The sequence below is a fragment of the Dermacentor variabilis genome, chromosome 7 (assembly GCF_050947875.1).
Source record: "Dermacentor variabilis isolate Ectoservices chromosome 7, ASM5094787v1, whole genome shotgun sequence".
In the NCBI taxonomy this organism is placed as follows: domain Eukaryota; kingdom Metazoa; phylum Arthropoda; class Arachnida; order Ixodida; family Ixodidae; genus Dermacentor; species Dermacentor variabilis.
In genome coordinates, this window is record NC_134574.1 from 142,168,279 (window position 1) to 142,189,597 (window position 21,319).

At 48.5% G+C, this 21,319-nt stretch overlaps 2 protein-coding genes across 2 annotated transcripts in view; one reads left to right on the plus strand and one right to left on the minus strand.

The window, feature by feature from the left end:
• Positions 1–8: 8 nt before the first annotated feature.
• Positions 9–456, minus strand: LOC142588040 (ubiquinol-cytochrome-c reductase complex assembly factor 2). The gene has a single exon (XM_075699482.1). The coding sequence runs from the start codon at positions 413–415 to the stop codon at positions 14–16; it is 402 nt and encodes a 133-aa protein (XP_075555597.1). The 5' UTR covers positions 416–456; the 3' UTR covers positions 9–13.
• A 2,805-nt stretch (positions 457–3,261) lies between these two features.
• The window catches only part of LOC142588871 (uncharacterized), a 517,173-nt gene continuing 499,115 nt past the window's right edge, over positions 3,262–21,319 (plus strand). Inside the window, exon 1 of the mRNA XM_075700690.1 lies at positions 3,262–3,826. The gene's annotated coding sequence lies outside the window, so the exon portion shown is untranslated. The remainder of the gene's footprint in view (positions 3,827–21,319) is intronic.

Here is a 21,319-nt window from a genome sequence, read left to right on the forward strand (position 1 = left end):
CCGCGCTCGCGATTCACTTCTTGCTTTCCGGAGGCGACGATTCGGGGATGTCGGTCTTGAAGGACAGCCTTTCCTTCAGCCTTTCCAGCAGCGATTGGTCCTCCTTCACGCCTTGGGCTGTGTGCAGGCTTTCGACGATCAGCTTGGAGCACTCGGCGCGCGTGAGCCCCAAAGCGGACGACACGGAGATCCTCGGGTACTGCTTGGCGTACCGATCGGAGGCAAGGGCACGCAGGCTGTCCAGCCGACGCTCGCACTCCTGAGGGTCCTGCACGATGGTCTGCTCGCTCTGTCGGAACTCTTCGGCCACCCTACGCCGGACGAACTCGCCGAGGCATTTGCCGCTCCTGGCGGGATCAGCACGCCAAGCGCTGCAGATTTTCATGTATTCGCGGTACAAGTTGCCCCCAGCCATTTGCGGGTGCGGACATGAGCGACGACGCGAATCGGGTTGGATTGGATTAATCTGGGTCGACTAAAGCAGCGCTCGCATGCTTCGCCCTCTAATTATGGCCTCCGAGATTGAAAACGTTGGTCGGTCTCAGAGGTCGCGCTCTAACTACCTGGCAGACCCTTCGAAGAACGCTGAAACAAGTGAACTTGCCATGCCCGTGTCATGTCTAAAACTAAGGGCATTTAAAGCCATCGCATAGCATTTCTTTTAATCATGGGTATCCAAGTGTTAGTCGTATGACGACACTATCCTACTGCTTCCTAACAGACGACACGCAGGCTACGCGCGGACAACCTAGCTGGAACGAGACACCGCGATAAGTTTGTGCCACAATCAATGAAGACGAAGAACTTTATTAGTGAGGTTATAGAAGGTTCACACAGCAGAGATAATAACTAGAAAATAAGGCCTGTGACTGTGTGAGGCTGCGCATACGTCTGAACGCCTGAAACAGTGCGAACATGAGATACCGTTGGAACTAAACGAGTTGTCATAGCCTGGGACATCAACCATCGGAAATGTACGATTCGTCCACCTTTACACCTTGTTGTTTTGTCTGTGCCACTGCACAACCAGTTAAAAGGTACGTAATCCGTTAATATTTGTAGAAGTTCCAAATAAGGCAAGTGACACAAACAGAAGCTGCACTATAATTAAAAAGCTGCCGTGCAATCTTGCCTAGAATTGCGCAATATTAAGGCGCTAGAAGTCGACGCTTATTTTCAGCTCATTACCACCAGAATAAACTCTATCTATGACCACCGGAAACATATTTGGGTCCAGTGAAGTAGCACGTGGTCAGTGGTCGTGCGTGGGCAAGCTAGCTGTGGGCGTAAGGTCAAGAATCCCCCCCCTCTCCCCCGTTATAGCCACCGTCATAGAGTTTCTCACTACATTACCGCCACCGTACCTCCGCATTAATAACTGGTACATTCGGCTGTTTCGCACCAATTACAAGCTGGAGCATGTGTCTTGCATGCTCGATTTCGACATCCAGAATGTACGTAAGCCGCACTGCGAGAATTTTCTGAAAAGCTCTAAAGCTGCCTGTTGGATGTGCTATATTTATTTATTTATTTATTTATTTGTTAAATGCTTTCCAGGACCGAAGCCATTACAGAAAAGAGTGGTACATGCAGCTGCTCCAATTTTTGCCTAAACTAACAGTTTTAAATACAGCCTTTTCTCTAGAACAGTGCAAGAGTGGAATTCGTCACCGCCATCTGGTTTTTCCTCATAACATTTTACTGGGGCACTAGAACGTCTATTTACCTGCTAAAATTGTGTTTTATGTATTTTTGTGTGTGTGTGTTTTGTATCTGTCTGCTGTTGAAATTGCACGCTTTTATACTTTCAGTGCATAAGAATGCATGATTTCACCCCTGCTTGGGCCTATAGCATTGGCCTGCAGTATTTCGAAATAAATCAATAAATAAATAAGTGACAGAAAAATGGTGGCTCTCCTGTAATGAGAGTAGATGCGTAAGCGTGAAATGGCTACCGGCAAAGCTGATTGGTTGGAGATGATATTAGCCACACAATCTCAAAATGGGTGCAGTGCACATTGGCAAAGGCACACCCCACCACATCGCACCGCACCCCGTCGTACTGCAGTGCGCCGGTACATGTGGACGCAATAGTTTCCTGTCACAGATAGAGCCTCTGGCAATCATCGTCTCGGTCAACCAGCCATTCGCGGCACGCCGCGGACCTCACGGACCGCTGGCGTTAAAAAAGAGCACTCAGCGTGAAGAGATGACGATCAAGAGTGTAGTGCCCTGTGCCTGCGTTTTAAATGTCGCTATTGGAAAGGGCAAATAAAACTTCACCGAAGTTGTACAGCTTGAACGGTATATTGTGATGAACATTCGGAAGAACTCCGAATCAATATTTTTTGTGACTTGTATGGGAAATTAACTATAGCGTATGTAATGCGGTCTTGACTGGTTGCCCGGATGTTCTCGTTTGAGTGCCCGGATAACGGCTCCGGCTTTTTGTTCGAGGTCACTTGTAGGTCGCCGACAACGGGAACTAAAAGCATTTCATGTGCTTAACATGTGTGGTACTCTAGTTCACTATGATGTGCAGCGATAAAGTTTAATTATGCGCGTTGCTCACGGCTGTTTTGAAGCGTGCATTGACTGGATAACGCCTCCGGAATAGCGGCGATGGAAATAAGTACACAGGCGGTTTCCTATCCAGTCGACTGTGCGTTTTGTCCCACACAATGGTCTCACTGAGTAAATTGCGTGACGCCTCATCTGTGGGTGGACATTTCAACAAAAAATTACCGATAGGATATATGGTCATCTATGATCATCACGCTGGGCGGGCAGACAAAGCTAGACAAGGCAAGGAAAGGAGGGCTAGGTTTGCTGTAGGTGCTTGGATACGTTGCGCCCTTTATGGCCTTTTATTTCTGACGCGTACACATAGGCGTGATAGGTACACGTCGTGATCGCAATGATGATTTGCTTCTTTGTTCTCGTAGCTATGCCGAGTCATCTGCATAAAATTGCATAAGCCATGCCGTTAAACACTTGGCCTCCGAGACCGCGCGCCAACAAATCTCAAAGGCCATGTTGCGGCTTGCGAGATTTTAGTGATGGCGATCAGTTCAGGAGCTATAGTAGTCTAAACAAACAAGACAACCCGCTTAGCAAAGCCATAACCAGTAGAGTAAAAAAAAATAACACTATATTCGCAGCAGGACAAAGAAAACCTAAATAATGAGGATGTTTGCGGTTGAGTTTCTAACAGTGTCCGCTAGGAGAAAACGGACGTCGCAAGTGGGCGGTGCACCTCGGTGCTTTGTTTTGACGTCTAGCAACTCGCGTTGACTCGCGCGTGTGTATGCACAGGTGTCCGCGAAACAGCTGGGCGAAGTTCGCTGCAAGGAGCCGTGTGCGTGCATGCGGCGTGCATGCAGACAAGTTCTCCTCGCATTTACCGCGCAGGGCTACCCCCGCATACGTCGGCTCGGCCGACTTTCGTCTCGAGAACGCGCAGGGATTTGCTTCCATCGACTCGCCTGGAATGTCTCGCCGCACCGTACTACACCGCCGCTCGTGGTCGCCTTCGCGGTGGCTTGCTTTCTAGCCGTACTACTACAGCCTCGGGTGTCGTTCGTGCGCTGTTGAAGAGGAACGGCGGGCGAATTCGCCCCTGCTGACCGACACACCGCCGGCGGCCCTTCCGGTTAAGCCTATCGTGCGATTTGACAGCCGTCAGAGCGTGTGGCAAGTGTGTGCGTGCGCTAGCCTGTGGTGCTCGGGATACCGTGGTTTCGGCGTCCGTGTGAAGGTTTTGCTTGCGGGGATATTTGGCTTGACGTACACCGTGAACGTCGCCCTCTTCATGACCGCCTGAAAGGTGAGTTGGGAATTCTGTTCTTAACGCGCTCTCTCGTGCAAAATATTGCGATGACGTTTGTATCGCAAACTCAGGAAAAAAAAAAAAAAGACGTTTGTACGGCTCATAGGCATGTAGCGTCAGCGGCGATTTGCATTCAGAACTGCAACGAGGTGATTGCACTTTTAAAGCTCGAGTCAGCAGACGGAAATGAATGGGCACGTATGCGAAAGTGTTCGCGAGCGGGCTTCTGTTGTTGTGGCCGCGACGTTTCGAAACAGCTGAACCAATTTGCATTGGTTTCTTCTTGAAGCTCGAATTCGTGCCATTATTATTGTTATGTTTCTTTACCTGCCTTCTGCGTGGTTCGGCCGAGCAGAAGGCAGTTTAGGCTGCAACGCCGTGCGTGTTTGAGGTGCATTGCAGCCGCAACTGCCGCGATTTGCGGCATTCGACAACGCCTGCACTCGTTCTGTGAGCAGAGATCTTGACGGTGACTCCTGCAGGCTTTCGCTATCTTCAAGCCGGTGTGTTGGCAGCAGTTCGCCATTCATTGTCGACAAATGAAACGGTCTTGTTCATAAACGCGTCCGCTGTAGTAAGCGAAGCTGTCGATCATGGCCACGGCCTATCTTGTTATGTGGAAGGTTGGTGAAAGCGTAATCGAGGCCCCCTTTTTTGCGACGCACGATCTTGATCGACGGCGTGACTGAACTTTGCGCCGGCGAGCGGTCTCGCTTCGGCGGTCTCCAATGCCAGTGGGACCGGAATCTGGCCGGTCTCTGAACGCGGCCAGTTTTCGAATAACCTTGGCGCGCCGCTGTTCTTGGTGCGTGCAGTTATCTCGTGTTAAGCGCGTCGGTTGATAGGCTTTGCTGTTTTGCATTGTCGACAACATTCCATGTTACGGCGGCGGCGTACCAGACGTGGCAAGAAAGCCTCAAGATATCTGGTGGAGAGAAACAATAACGACGTGACCGTTTTTTTGACAGACGTACGACTTTGAAGTTGAGATCGCGTGTTGTTCCGTTAGCAGCTGGTTGCACTGATTGTCCACATCTAAGTCGGCGGCGGCTGAACTGCGTGGAGCTCGACGTGACTCCCCCTCAAAGACTTCGCAAGAAACCAGACACGCCAGAGACGTGACGAATGGGTTTGACAAAGCAACGCCCATGTTTTCTCTAATTTGTGCAGCTCGACAGTGTGCGCGAGACATCGTGCTGCGTTTTATTTATGGAGACGGATAAAAAGATGAAGAAGAAAAGGTAAAGCCGCTGTTTTCCCGCCAACCCATTCATTACCACCGGCCACGTCCGCTTCTTGATCATCAACTTTTTCTGCCGTCTGTTTTGGTTTGTTAGTTCGTCCCTCAGCCGCCGGGGCTTGTACGCTACGCGGAGCGAGGCGCTGCGCCGACCGGTTGCCGCTCGGTCATGTCGTCTGCTTTTCTTCCTGGCAAGGTGCCCGCACCCTAACAGCGTTCGCTAGCCCAGGAAGCGCGAGTTTCTTCTATTTTGCAACCTCCGCTTGTCGCGTCGCTAATTGCAGCCTGTGCCTACCCTTGCCTTGCTGTCTCGTCTTCGGCTCATCTGTATCATTTCGCGTGACGGCGGCGTCTTTCTACGACCCTGGCGTTTTTTTCTTTTCTTTTTAAAGCGTGTTCACAGTTTAGTAGCACGCCGTTTGAAGCGGTTTTTGGTCTGTCGTCTGTTCGGTTGGTTGCAGGTTGTTGCTGTCCGACTCCGTCATTACGGGAGAAAAAGAAAGAAGAAAGGCTGGTAGTGCGCGTTATTCTGTGTTGTAATCCTGTTACATTTGGTTACATAAACAGAAAAAAAAAAACACAACATGCAGTGCAGGCGGGGTGGTTACTCCTTATACGTAAGTCTGCCACCTATACTTTGCTATTACTGCTGACAGGCTACACGCCTTCTCTCATTACTCGGCTTCCGATTTTCGATCGAGCCTGTATCAAAATTAGTGACGCAGATTTGTGCAGATATCACATACACTGTCCTAACACCTTTTATTTTCACATGCTCACGCTCCGAATACCGGCATGCCCCGGAGTATAAATAACAGCGGTGGTGTTGACCTCCCTAAAGCCCCTTGATGACCTGCCCTCATGTGAGCAGTGCCAGTGTCCTATTTTGACGTGGACATGTTCTGAGCTCCGGCTCCTGCTGCCTTTACACGAGCTCCAACTGCTTCTACAGACTATACCCATATGATGAATTCAGTCGGAATAGAAGCATTTCACAAGAGAGAGAGAGAGAAAGAGCGAGAGAAAGGCAAGGCAGCAGAGTACTGTGCTACTAGTACCTAGCTGACCTTGTACTAGGTCAACCAGGCGTGTGTCCTGCTTGTTACCCACCACAGGGGAAAGGGGCTAAGAGACGAAAAGAAGGAAATAAAGAGCGAGAACGCTTAGGTTGCCGCTTCATCCGGAGGTGCGCGTCGACATTCATTGAGGTTGAGGTATTGGTTCTTCGCATGTAGCATTTCGAAACGTACCAAGAACACAGCTGGCATTAACACAGAGCACAATTTTCGGAAAGAAATCTCACCGTCCTAAGAACATGCGAGACATAGAGCAACATTGGCAAGGTGTAACGTGATTGGCTGTTTTGCGTGGGCGATAAAAGGAGTAATGATCAGTGGGCGTATGCGCCAGTATGACACCTTTTCTTTAGTTGCGGAATATCAGTGTAAAGTGCTTTCTCGTTCCTCTCTTTCTTTTGCAAAGCAGTATGACTGCTTTTAAGGATGGTTATAGTAATCAGTTGCCTAAATTACCCGTAAGTTGTAAGGAACAGCTTCTGGGTATGAAAATCTCGCCGAACGTTTGCGTTTATCCGCACGAACTTCCCTTGTCGTTGAGAAGAAAGCGATGTCAGCTGTTGCCTGTCGCAATAAATGAGTCAAGAGAAATCGTTGCAGGCTGCAGATTTTGTTTTGTTTTGTTCTACTCGCTCACTGTGACGCTCTTTCGAGTGTGTCGCCGACGCTTGTCACACCCTTGCCTTTCGTTCGGTCGTTAGAGGCCAGATGTCTCGGTCGCATCAAAAGGTTTTCATTAGCTCGGCCGCGCGATCCACTCTTTCGTTCTATGCATACGCGAGGAGTCGTGCCTGTTGCTTCATACAAAAAAAAAAGAAAAAAAAATACACGCCATCACTAAGTTGAAAAAGGCAGATACGCTTCGTCATGCAAAGGTAGGTGGCGGTGAAACCGCGACTTTGCTTAACGCCCTTTCTCCCCCCCCCCCCCCTCCGTTTATCAAAGGGCATTGTGTGGATTGACTGCAGCTGCTAATAGTCAGAAACCGTGCTGTGGCTACTACTATGTAATTATGGGAACGCTACGAAAATTTACGTTCGCAGAGGTCTAGCAACACCGGGCCCGGACGACTTGCCGGGACACTAGTCGTAGCGCTAGCGACATTGCGTATTCACGGAATCTCAGACGTACATTAGTTGTTTTGCACTGAGTGCAGATCATTAGCAGCTGCCTAGTTTACCTATAGGCCTCTTACGCGTCCATCTCCAGTTACTCCTGTCTCGGGTCAGCCGAGTCCATGCATCCCATAACGCCATCTAAGGAACCCAAATGCCCCTGTATCCAGTGATCGCGTGCGAACATATAAAACCTCGCATGTTCCGACATACCATGATGCGTCATATGCTATAGCTTGAGGTCGCGGGATCGAATGACCGTCGCGGCGGCCGCATTCCGATGGAAAACGCCCGTGTGCCGCCCATTTGAGTGCGCGTTAAAGAACACCAGGTGGTCGAAATTGATAAATTCGCGAAAACTGCGAAATGCTGCTGCTGCGTCGTCGTCGTCTGGAAACTCTGCAAGAACGACGACGTTGCTGTTTGTATTCCAACGCATCCCAGCGGTGCGGCTTCGCGAGCTCCTCTGGAGACACTTCCAGTCACGTGCGCTGCTGCTTGTACACGGCGATTTACGGTAACTTCGTTCCTTGTTCCAAGTTTTTGTTTGCCCCCGAGGTTCGTGGGCGCGCCGTCGAACGTTCCTGTCGCGCAGCTGTTTTCACAAGCGGAGAGCCGTGTGTGACGTCACTGTATAGCTGAACGGTTTACTTGGCGAAGCATTCCCATTGGCTTCTCGCTGCACTTGTGTTCTGCGTCTTGAGAACTGTTGTAACCCGGTGTGTTTGTTATCCATGTTTCCAGGGTGGCTAAAACGGTGGTGGATATACGAACGTCTTCTTTTTTTTTAAACGGGCTGATGATTAAGAGTGGAAAGCTATAGCGTGCCACTCTTAAAGTGCTTTTCATGCTTCCCGGCAACTGCAGCTTGCGTAACCGTAACGTTTACCGGGAAACGCTGGCGGCGACCGCCAGCTTTGTGGTAGAAACGCGGCCTCTTGCGTGGGTCGATCTCCTGTTATTGTTTCACACATTTAATATTTCATTCTGAGAGGAGCTTTTTGAGAAGAGAAAAAACAAACTTTTTTTTTAGGGGGGGGGGGATGTATGACCTCGTTTATTAACTCTGCATTTATAGTCATATTGATCGGAATATCTGCAGACTATTTCGCTTATATACCTTCTTTGTTCGCTTATGTTCACCTATTCAAACACTATTCATGTACTGTACTAATTGCCGAAATACTGATATTGACTTGTTTTTATTTTTGTGCTATATGTATTATTGTAATACCATGCATTGCAATTATTGTTGAAGTGCTGCTTTTGACCCACCCTGTAACGGCCGACAGGTCCACAGTATGAGTAAAAAAAAAATAAAAAAATAAAATAAAGGACATATGCACTGTCAGTGTTTTTTTTTTTTTTAAGATTACATTTGTTGTGGGCTGCCATTCTCAAAATTCCTAGGAATAACTTTGTACAGGATGAAAGACAAGGCATGAGCAACTTTGGTTGTAGAGAGGTGGTTGGTTATGCGTGGTTTGAAATCTGGTTCGAAACTCTTTTTGCCGAGGCGTCGTCCGACGCTGGACGCCGACACCGACGCCGGATTTTTTTGCGGCACGGGCTCCTTAAAGGGACACTAAAGATAAAAATGATGTCTTGTGCATCATTAAATTACCTCTCTACGACGCTAAAACACAATTCTCACCACAATAAGACGCTTGGTGAGCCAGAAAAAGTGCAAGAACGAAAGACGAGTGGCAACGCCTCCCTGAAGTTTCCGCACCTGGTCGCTGTGACGTCATGGATTTTGATGACATACAGGGGTACAGACTGCCTACATTGTGTTCTAAAGGAACCATACGTTCGACATGGCAAGTTTCGGGAACCTTTACTCAGCCGACGCGGCCCAATGCGAAAACCTACTTTGGAGTCCCTGACGTCACACTGACGTACCGGCGTCGGGGTTTCGGCGCGAAATTCAAATACTGATAACGCGACCTTCATTTTCTCATCTAATAACCAAACTGTTAATTTGAGATGACTGGCTGCAGTGTTCTCAAACAATGCTGCAAGAAAATGCTTCAAGAAAAAATAAAATTGTGCGTGCCACCCCCTCCTCCTCCTCCTCCTCCTCCTCCTCCTCCACCTCCACTTTGTGTTGCTATACCGCGGGATTTTACTAATTTCAAAGTTCACAGCTGGGCATGCGTGCTGTCTAATTCCGTTATAGAGAAGAGATCCGGCCACTGGCTTATCTGTAGGGGCAATGCAGATAAGGGCTGTATACATATATAGGGTGTCCCAGCTAACGTGATCCAGGCCGTTCAAAGAAAAGGTAATTCGCAAACACGGTGCAAGGTAAGATTTAAAGAGCTATGCGGTGTTCGTTCGCCAGACCTCTGACTATCCAACACTATATAGGCCTGTACGATTGTATCTTGCGTCGTGAATTCTTTTCTTTATTATTATTATTATTATTATTATTATTATTATTATTATTATTATTATTATTATTATTATTATTATTATTATTATTATTAACATTATTATTATTATTATTATTATTATTATTATTATTATTATTATTATTATTATTATTATTATTATTATTATATACTTAAACATCTTGGCTAGCGTTAGCTGAGACAGGCGGCCTAATTCAATTCGTTAATCCGCTACTGTCGTGCGTGCAAGCTTTTTCGGCAGAACATGGCAACAGCATGCGGTGGTCAACGAAGTCCCGGGGACAGATGGGAATGGGTGGGTGGGAGCAGGGTTGGGTTTTCATCTAGAAAGCTTTGCGTTGCCGTCGACCCGCGTGGTTACCCCCTTCGGACTCTGTTTTGTGGAACACAGACTGGAAGCGAGAAAACGCAGATGCGTATACAAGCTTTCGGAGAAACTTTCACCGCGTTCTTAAGATTCTTCATCGAAAAAAAAAAAAAGAAGGACCGACAAAAACGAAACCTGCCCAGGCCGTCTCGCCGTGTTGCATCTCGTTGCCCGCGTACCGCAGTGGCTGTTGGCCTTTGAAATCGCTCGCTCGTATAAAGATATCCCTGGCATTCGCGTATTAATACATGCCTCGGAGAGACCTCGACAGGCTTTGAAGCATGACGGTGTGTGTGTGTATAAGTGCGAGCACAAACAAGCACGCCTTCTTCTGCTCTGGAGCTGCAGAAGTACTACAACCCGCCCTGCTTTCATTTTTGATCCCCCCCCCCCCCCCCACACACACACGCACATAGTTTTCAGTGTTTTCCTTAACTTCGCCTCGTTTACATTCTACCCTCTCGTTTTGTTTCCTCTGCCTTCAATCCCTTACCGTGGCCAAACTTTTTCTTTCTTTCTTTCTTTTTACTTCTTTTACCGCATGGTTGCTCGCGGTAATCGTTGCCTCTCGCTGGCCCGCGTTTAACAGGGCGCGCTCGTAATTGCACCGTTTTCGAGATTGTGCTACAACACACCGGGTCGGCAAACGAACTGCTAGCTAGCTACACAACGGGTTGGTCTCAAATCGTCTCTCTCCTCGTCTTGTTTATCTTTTTCTCCTTTCTTTTCGTTCCGCCTCTGGTTGGCTTCTGGTACACCGAGCAGCGTAAACGCTATAAGAAGTCCGACATCCAAGTCCATCTTTTCTTTATACGTTCTTTTTCTTTCTTTCTTACAGAGTCACTATTTCGAACGAGGGCGCGTATAATTGCGTTTTGAGCATTTACGAAACAGTCCGCAGTGTAACGTATACACATATATACATAATGGACCGCCCCTGCCAACAAGACAGGCCCGCAGATGGGTGCGCGATTCATTTGTGTGTGTGTGTGTGTATATATATATATATATATATATATATATATATATATATATATATATATATATATATATATATATATATAAGCAGCCGCTCGCGCGAACTTTATTTGGGCTCGCTCTAATTTGTTCTCTCTCTCTTTTTTTTTTCTTCTTCTTTTTCACACCCACTTATGCCAATATACGGGCACGAATGCGAGTCCGTTTGGTTTTAACTACAAGCGAACGTGTCTCGGCTTGGCTCCGTGCTCCGTTAGCGCCGTTTGAACGAAAAAAAAAAGGAAGATCAAGGAGTTGCAAGTGCAGACGGCATGACGCGTTTGGCCATTATTCAAACGCGCACCTGTGTACCGTGTATCCCAGCTACCGTTTGGCGAGCTGTTCAATGGAAAGGAAAGATTTCGAAAAATAAGTGCGAGATACAAGACCTACGGTGTTCGGCCGTCATATATATATATATATATATATATATATATATATATATATATATATATATATATATATATATATATATATATATATATATATATATATATATATATATATATCTGATTTTTCAGTGGGCCAAGCGTGTTTAGAAAGATGAAAACCACAACTTAGCAGTTCGGTTTATTTGCGCGACAGTCTCGGCTGGTGGAACGACGACCGGTTTCAAGGTCTATATCTATATATCTCTTTATGCCTCTGCCACGTGGCCGGCTTCCCACACTTCACACACGTACACTTCTTTTTTAACTATGACACTCTTAATGCTAACGCATTAAGCAAAAAATTAGGAGGACGCTTAAGCCTCTCCGTTAAGAATGGAACGCGAAAGCATTCAAAGACCCCTGACTGCTTTTCATGCTTCCCGGCAACTGCAGCTCATGTGTAACCGTAACGTTTCACGGGAAACGCTAACCCGCCGTGGTTGCTCAGTGACTATGGTGTTGGGCTGCTGAGCACGAGGTCGCGGGATCGATTCCCGGCCACGGCGGCCGCATTTCGATGGGGGCGAAATGGGAAAACACCCGTGTACTTAGAGTTAGGTGCACGTTAAAGAACCCCAGGTGGTCCAAATTTCCGGAGTCCTCCACTACGGCGTGCCTTCATAATCAGAAAGTGGTTCTGTCACGTAAAACCCAACAATTTAATTTTTTAATTAACGGGAAACGCTGGCTGCGAACGCCGTGCGCGAAGGCACGCTTTCTGGTAGAAACACGGCTTCCTGCGTGGGTCGTTATTGTTTCGCACGTTTAATATTTCAGTCTGAGAAGAGCTAACATAAAAGATATACGCTGTATGTGTTCTTTTTTTTTTCATTACATTTGCTTGTGGGTTGCCGTTCCCAAAATTCCGAGGAATAATTTTGTAAGGAATGAAAAGACAAGGTATGAGCAGCTTTGGTGGTATAGGAGAGTGGTTGGGCGTGCGTGGTTCGGTATTTGGTTCGCGTGAGTGAAAAAGTGTACTGGAGCTCTTGTAGTTCTATTCTGTTCTGCCGCTGGGGCGGATTCTTCGGGGGCGTGTTCCGCCTCGTGTCCTTCCCTGGAGGTCGTCTTCGCCCGCTGCTTCGTTCGTCTTCGTATCGCAATGGTCGGCTACTTTCAGTGCAGGGCTCCGCTGTGTCCGTCGTGCGCGCCTCACTTTCGAACCGTAGTTGGTACGAAAATATTTTTTGTCTGCCGGAGCGACGTCCGACGCCGGACGCCTGATTTTCTATGACACGGGGCCCTTAACGCTATCGCGTTACAAATAAAAACTACGCCTAACGCCTACCACGGAGTTTCGCACTACGAACGCTAGAAGAAAAATCTGGCGCTGCAGTCGCTCAGGCACCGCGGGAGAACCTCCAGGGTATCGCGGTTATACGGTATCGCGCGTGTATTCTTCTGCGGTTTCGCACGGTGTCATCTGGAGCTCTGCACCGAGTGACACTATATAATCACGCTAACGTAACGCAAACGGACACATCAAAACAGGACGAGAGAGCGCGCAAAACTACTAATTGGTTTCTTGTCGATCGAACGTTGCCCTTGTGTTGGTTGTAGTCACTCGGCACATTTTAAAATGAACGAACGCCGACTATGTATAGTCCACTTCGTCACTTTTACTCGGCTTACTGCTTTCTTTTTCGTTTTCCCGCGGTTCGCTTGTGTTGCTGTTCAAATAACCTCGAGCGAATTTTTTTTTTCCCCGCGCACGTCACCATCTGCATCTTGTTGATGATTGGCTGTACGTAGAACACGTGATGCGGACAGAACGTGTCGACAAATAATGCTTTGTTTTTTTTTTTCTCTCTGTCTCTTAGAGCAGTCAAGGGTTTTACGCTTATAATTATACTGAACTGCGCAGTTTGCAGCGCACGGGTGATTTTCGACGATTTCGATCGTATATACGTGTCGCAAGATTTACTGCCGAGTTCGGCATCCCGACCGTGCCTACGTGGTAGTACAGCATTTGCTGCTGCGTCAGAGCGCGACCGTGAGTATTCAGAAAAAAACCCATTTTATATATATATATATATATATATATATATATATATATATATATATATATATATATATATATATATATATATATATATATATATAATCTCGGAGGGAAGCCCACGCGTGGGACTTGATCCAACTGCTGACGCCCTGTCGTGAACGCACCAGAGGAAACGCTAATTGATGAGCGTTTCAACGGCCAGGCGTGATTTAGATCGAAGTCCAAGCGTGGGCTTCAAGTTATATGTATATAAATCGTTTTCTGAATGTGTCGGATAGCAGGCAGGCGTGCGTTCACCGCGTTCAGCTTTTCTCAGCCGGATGTGTAGCCGGCTGAGATTACTGGTAAGAAAATGGATTACTGGTAAGAAAACAAACAAACAAACAAACAAAACGCACATATAAGTTGTCTATTCAAATGAAATATGCGCGAGGCAACTTTCTTATTTTACACTAATTTAATGTTGCGTTTCAAAGGCGAACTCGGGGCTATAGCGCTGTAAAATAATTTGCACCCTTAAAAGTGAGAAAGGGTGTAAGTGTGTCTATAACTCACACCCTCAGGATGTCGGGTGTATAAATCGCACCCTAAGGCTGGGAGTAATAGACACAATTACACCCTTTTCCGCATTTAAGGGCGTAAATTATTTTAGTGTACGCTATGCACACGTTGCGTTGCGTTTGCATTCGACGTCGGCCGCGCCGTCGCGCACGACTCGGAAAAATTCACCGCGACTCGAAAAACAGTTGCGGAACTCCGCGCTTAACAGAATCGCCGTATATAGGAGAGAGAGCGCGTTTACGGAACCGCGTGCTTAATTTACATACGCGTGCATGAATAGGTTGTAACGCGGCTATATACGACACCGGCGCTGCGGCGTATATACCGCCGTGTTAAGAGTCGCAGCTTGCTTGGTTAATTTAGGTAACGTTCATCTCCTTCGTTATCTTTCTTCTTTCTTTATTCAGCAGGAAGAGAAATGAGATGAAGACGTGCCTTTTTTTTTTTTTTTAACATTGCGTGTGAAGCGCACGCGAGGCGAATTTCACGGCACGCCGGAGTCTCTCGTGGTTCTCGGGCTTCTTATATATATATATATATTCTCACTTGTTTTATTCTGCGCGCGCTTCATAGCGTTGCGCGCGTGATTTAGAATTTGTTCAGCTGCTCTGGTAGTAGTGACTCTTATAACCTGTTATAACCTGGTGGTCCGTGACTGTGACATTTCCTTAGTTTGCATTCATTGCCCTTGACCCTATATACATCACAGGTAAAAAACAAAGAAAAAATAAAGTATTACAGAAAGGAGAATGGCGTATACCTACTACTGGTCGATATGTACGCACTGTTGCGTTTCGCCTGCGACACGTGGTTTTGCCGGCGCGACTGCGGCGGGGCGGCAGACATTTTGGCCCGATCGTCGTCGCCGCAACACTCATCGCCAGGTGTTTCCAGGCGCGACTGCGGCGATGCGACCGCCTAGGGATCATCCTCGCATTCCAGTCATTGTGCCCGAAACAGGCGATGCCAAAGCAGGGATCTCATTCCAGTCATTGTGCCCGAAACAGGCGATGCCAAAGCAGGGATCTCATTCCAGTCATTGTGCCCGTAACAGGCGATGCCAAAGCAGGGACCATCCTCTCATTACAGTCATTGTGTCCGACCGGCAGCGCCACGACAGGGTGCTACGAGATCGTGCTCGACATGGTGCTACGGCATCGCTACGACAGTGTGCGTCACCATTAGCCCATTGTACATTCACGTGCTCGTCTTTTGAGGGGTTCCTTCTTGCCCTCAACTGCGAGAGTATAAAAACAGCTGCCCCCGGACGCCAAAAGGAGGGCTCCGATTTCTTCTGTTGAGTGAAGTGCTCTCCCGTCTCTCTACTTCGGTCAAACCTGACCACCAACTCTTTGCGATGTTAAAATAAACAAGTTGTTTCGTTGTTACCAGTCGACTCATGCTTTGCCGGGACCTTCGGATGCTTCCAGTTGTACCCCAGGCCGCCAGGCCAACGCTACCCTTGGGGCTTGCGACCCAGGTACAACCACGGGCGTCAGCGCCGAGTTCCCAACAGATCGTACCAGCAGTCAGATCCAAACAGCACGCGCAGCACACATCGTCGTCGTCGTCTTCAACACCGCGGGTATACGTGCAACGCATGCGGCCCGCGAGGACGTTTTAACTTTCCCCGCTTCGTGGGGTTGTCCCCCTGGCCCGGGGATACTTTGGCACCGATTCCCCAAAACGTGAGAGCCGATCACGCAGAGAGACGCAAGACGCGGCACGGAGCGGTAGTTCGCGACGCGCCTTCCCTATCGCCGCGCTGTCTACACCGACGCCGCCCTCAATGACGAAAGTTCCAGCCGTAGCGTACTATTATGGCTCGCGTACCGCCGCGGCCTATACACCTCCTGCGGCCCTTCCTGCAACGGCCGCTGCATTCGACGCCGTCCTTCAAGCCTCCCTTTGCAGCCTTCACTCGTCAGCACTGTTAAAAGGCCTCTCGTAGGCCTCCACAATATCCTCTTGCGGGCCTCCATAAAGGCCTCTTGTAGGCCTCCTTATAGGCCTCCTTATAGGCCTCTTCTAGGCCTCCTTAAAGGCCTCTCGCACGCCTCCGTAAAGGCCTGCGCCCAGCTGGACTCGCACAGTGGTGCTGTTCACTCGATACACTGGCCTCCACAAAATCCTCTTGCGGGCCTCTTGTAGGCCTCTTGTAGGCCTCCTTATAGGCCTCTTTTAGGCCTCCTTAAAGGCCTCTCGCACGCCTCCGTAAAGGCCTGCGCCCAGCTGGACTCGCACAGTGGTGCTGTTCACTCGATACACTGGCCTCCACAAAATCCTCTTGCGGGCCTCTTGTAGGCCTCTTGTAGGCCTCCTTATAGGCCTCTTTTAGGCCTCCTTAAAGGCCTCTCGCACGCCTCCGTAAAGGCCTGCGCCCAGCTGGACTCGCACAGTGGTGCTGTTCACTCGATACACTGGCCTCCACAAAATCCTCTTGCGGGCCTCTTGTAGGCCTCTTGTAGGCCTCCTTATAGGCCTCTTTTAGGCCTCCTTAAAGGCCTCTCGCACGCCTCCGTAAAGGCCTGCGCCCAGCTGGACTCGCACAGTGGTGCTGTTCACTCGATACACTGGGCGATGTGAATCGCCGACGAGGCTGGCCACACTGACCGCCTCGCATGGATACCAGCAGGTCGCGCCGGCCGTGTATATATGTATGCGATGTGGTTTCCTTTATTTTATTTTTCTTTTATTTTGTAGGATCTCGTTGGCCTACGAAGCGGCATAGTGTGAGGGTGGGGGGGCATATGGCACAGGTTATCACAAGATACAATCGGTAAAGAGATATCGATGCATAAAGGGATTCAAATATTGGGACGAAAACGATAAAATTTTGCATATTTACGCAAAGATGTCGCAAAAGAACGAAAAAGAGGTAAAAAGAATGAACCGATAAACACTGCATAAAAACAGCAAGCACAACAAGAAGTATTGTTATTTACGGTGTTGTTATACGTAACACTGTTGTGCAATAGCAGTATTGTATTGAAGTATTCTTGTTGCATTTGTTTACAAACTCACAGAAGGAGAGCTGCGGAAAGACACCCCCCCCCCCTCCCCTCGCCTCAGAAAAAAAAAGGAAAGGTAACGGCCGGTGGGCGGGACACGGCTGGATATTTTCGGCGCTCGCGTTGCTGTTGGAAGCGGCGACCTTGACGGCCGCCCGGCGTCCTTGGCCGCTAATGGCGGGCGGCCGGCCAGGCCCCCTCACGCGCTGCCGCGGCTCATCAGCGCCCGTTGTGTCACGACGTGTATCCCCCGCGTGCTTGCACGAAGCTGAAACAGCGAGATGAATGCTTTCCGCAGGGAGCTCGCCGTCGTCGTCGCAGGTTGCGTACGTGCAGTCGGAGTGGACCATCGATCGTGCACGTTCGCGGAAGATATTTTCGTTTTCGAAGCGATCGCTCAAGCTTTATTGCAAAGAGAGAGAGAGAGAGAGAGAAATTTATTTACAGAAAGGCAGAGAGGTCGGCCTGAGCTATAACTTGCTCTGGCCTGCTACTCTACTCTGGGGAAAAGGGACGGGGAGGGAAAGGGCTGATGAACGATGATGGTATAAGGAAGAGATGCGTATATACAAATTCACAGAGTTGTGGTATCTCTAAAGGCGTGCGTCCAGCCCAGTGGCTTGCAGGAAAGCTACAGCGGCTCTTGTTACCGGGGCTGCGCTGGTTGCATTAGGCCAAGGACCTAAAAGAAACTCGTCCGATAGCGGTCTCTCATGGAGGTTTGCTATGCAAGAGACAAGTTGCTTTATTGCAAGGCACACAGTGAGATAGGGACACACGCATACAGAGAGAGAGAGAGAGAGAGAGAGGAGAGAAACAGACGGACGGACGGACGGACGGATGGTCAATTTAGACGAACAAGGTGTCGTTCCGGAACTGCACACCCGCAACCTTCGCATTTCAACTTTCTTGGGTATTTGTGTGTGCTAGTAGAACCCCGGGAGTGTTAGAGTGGGTGGGGAAACGCCGCTGCGGTAGCTCAATTGGTAGATCATCGCACGCGAAATGCGAAGGTTGTGGGTTCGGTTCCCGCCTGCGGCAAGTTGTTTTTTCATCCACTTTAATTTCGATTAAGTTATCGTTACCTTATTTCATTTATTAAGCACAAGTAATTTCCCCTATGTTGTCCTTGGTGTCAGTGTTTGTTGGCTTCTCATGATATATATATATATATATATATATATATATATATATATATATATATATATATATATATATATATATATATATATATATATATATATATATATACACACAGAGATGGAGAGGGAGCGAGGGAGATGTGCGCTCGGTTTTGACGCCCGTTCAAAATTTGCGGCACCGATAGTACGAACGTTACGAACGGCTCCTCCCATAGTGCGGGAAGTTCCCGACGGCGTCGCCACCTGCGTTATGTTATCGAGTCTTTTTTTCTGGCTTCCCTAGCCTCCCACAGCGTTTTGCCATTGCAGAAGCGTGGCTTACTAATAAAGCTTGACCAAATGTTCCCACGTGTTACGACACAGCGTTGCCGCGCCGTTTGCTGTGCCGTAAGTTGTGGCGTTCGTGAACTTGGCTGTAGCCATACGGGCCGCGTAGCGTCGGCCATTGTTATAGGGGCGCTCGCGCAGAGACAATGGCGAGCGTGATGTTGTTGCGAGCGATATGAGAGCAACGGCGCGGCGTCGACCCGTTGAGGCGCTTCGCGGTCCCTTGTGCGTTGTATTGTTCAAGGGGTCCCGGTGGGTGCCGCGTTTTCCGCGCTGTAGCGTGCAGTTGGATGGGCACAGATGAGCGGGCGTGTGCTTGTTACGCTTGGCAGACGTTAGGACGTACCTATATGGTTCTTGAAGCTGCATGGCCGAATCTGCTTGGAGATACTCGCCGCTTATTCGAATTCACCAGGCGTTTTACGAATTCGCATACCGGGAGGCACGGATGCCAACATGCGTATAGACTACCGTATTTTTCGATTCATAGTCCGCAGGTTGTACACACATAACAAAAGTTCAGATGTAATGTGCGGTATATACGTGGCTATCAGCGCGCTAATTTTACGGCCCATCCACGCCTTGCAGCATCCGCTATCCGTCCTGTTTAGCAGTGGTAGCAGTGTTTTATTTGCCTTTTATACATATTTAGTGCTGAAATATTACTAGTGTAATGCTGAAATGGAGGTTTTCAAAGAATTCGCACAGGCAGGCTAGCTGCAAAATAGAAGTGAGGCGTGCAGACAGGACACAAGAGTAGAGAAGTGGGCGACACGAACGCAGACTATCAACTGAAGGGAGCAACTAAGGCGAAAAAAAGAAAGAAGACACGAAACTCATCTGCGCATGCTCTCTGCACGCCTCACTTCTATTTTGCATAATGAATCCTTACCAACTAGCTCAGCTTTCTGTCGTTCCAGGCTAACTGATGTAGCGCGTTGAAGCTGGTCAGAGCATAGCATGATTGGAAGGCACTGGTGAGACACCTGCGACGGACGCGAAGTCGGCAGAGTTTTTAGAGCGCAGCTGTTGGGGCCGGCTTCTAGCTAGAAAAAAAAAATGTAGCCATATATCTACCCAAAAGTAGTGTCTATGGCATGGAGTGAAGAATCGGAATAGGAGAGGCCCTGAGATCACGTTTTTGAAGCCGGAAGCGCAACCACGTTGGTGTGCCATCTGCCTTTGCGCCTCCAATCAGCTCGCCGGAGCAGACAGTCGCGAGGTTTGAACTTGCATTGCTATACGAGCCGCCGGAAGTGTGTGCTGCTGACGCGCGTCAGGAACAAAGCCTGCGAAACTTGTTTAACGGTTTAAGTGAAGCACACGCGCTCCTACGTTTTTTTTTTTTTCCCGTGGCACTTTGACGAAGACGACGAAGGCCCGCGCCGTGGTTGCTTGAATGTCTCTCTTGCTGGCCTGACAATCACACTCGCAGATCCAAAACACAATTTTATAGAGCTTACGCACTACGCTCCAAAGTCAGCTTGCCTCGCGAGCAGAATGTGCTGCAAGAAAGACACGGGTTGACAAATATTAATTTCGCTTTTCGGAGGTCGGGAGCAGTAGCTATAGCTTCAGGAGCGCGGTTGCTATGGCGACGTTGACGTTTGGCACACCAGTCCCAATGCTCCTCTGCGAAAGACACCACGTGACTTCCGCCACACACCCTTTCAAATGATCCGAGCTAGCGGGGCCTCTTCTCCGCTTTCCTTCTTCCATGTGCCTATGGCTACATTTGCAGAAAGTGCCTCTGCCAAAATTTTAACATCACTCCGCAGTCAGAATTAAAGTGTAGCTTAGGACGTAAATTGTCTTACACCATGAACGCTTGTGTAATACTCTCAAGCATGTAGCACTGTTTAAAGTTCTCGATATCGATAAAGGAAATACACACACACAACGATGAAGGTAACCATGCACTATAGCAGCCAAAATTTTCGCTAGGCACAGGAGTCCTTGAAGTACAGTACACGGAGGTACTGTACTCCGTTGTGTAACACTTCCCGTGTTGTCCGCTCTTGCAAGTTCGTCGTGGTTATCATTTTCACGCTTTACAGGGAAGTGTACACGCGCAATAGCCAATTTTGTGCAATGTAGCCTGACCATGTACAAGAAGCGAGTGGTTGGAGTAGTTGGTCGGGGCAACGTTCCGGAACACAAATCGGTGACTATGTAGGGGGTAAACGCGAGAGAAAAATGTGCTAGAATTACGTCGCACCTCTGTGACGCTCCGGATCCATAAATCAAGCCCCGTTCAGAACCACATTGCGAAGTGTTGTTCAGGAGCTCGCCCGACACGCGTCCTGCCTCTGCGGGGAGCGAAGAGCAAGTGAGGGTGTCGCACTATACGTGTGACAAAGGCCAGCCGAAACGTCAGAAACGTGTCGTGCAAAAATACGACGTATGTCGTGTACCCACTTTCTCTGAAATGGTACCTCCGGGACCAGCGTGACTCCTGCGCTGCACTGATACAGTCGAACGCGGATGTATTGAAATCCCATATAAGCAATTATTGTGTCCAATTATGAGCCTATTTATGTACACTGCGGGACGAAAACCTTTCCCTCCTGCGATCTCCAATTATCCCTGTCCTGCGCCAACCGATTCCAGCTAGCGCCTGCGAATTTCTTAATTTCATCACCGCACCTAGTTTTCTGCTGACCTCGACTGCGCACTCCCCTTCTCGTGGTAGCCATTCTGTAAAACTTGAAGTTTTTGTATAAAATTTTTGTTTTGTATATCGAATTCCCTACACATCGAACTTTTTGTCGATCCCCTTCAGATGAC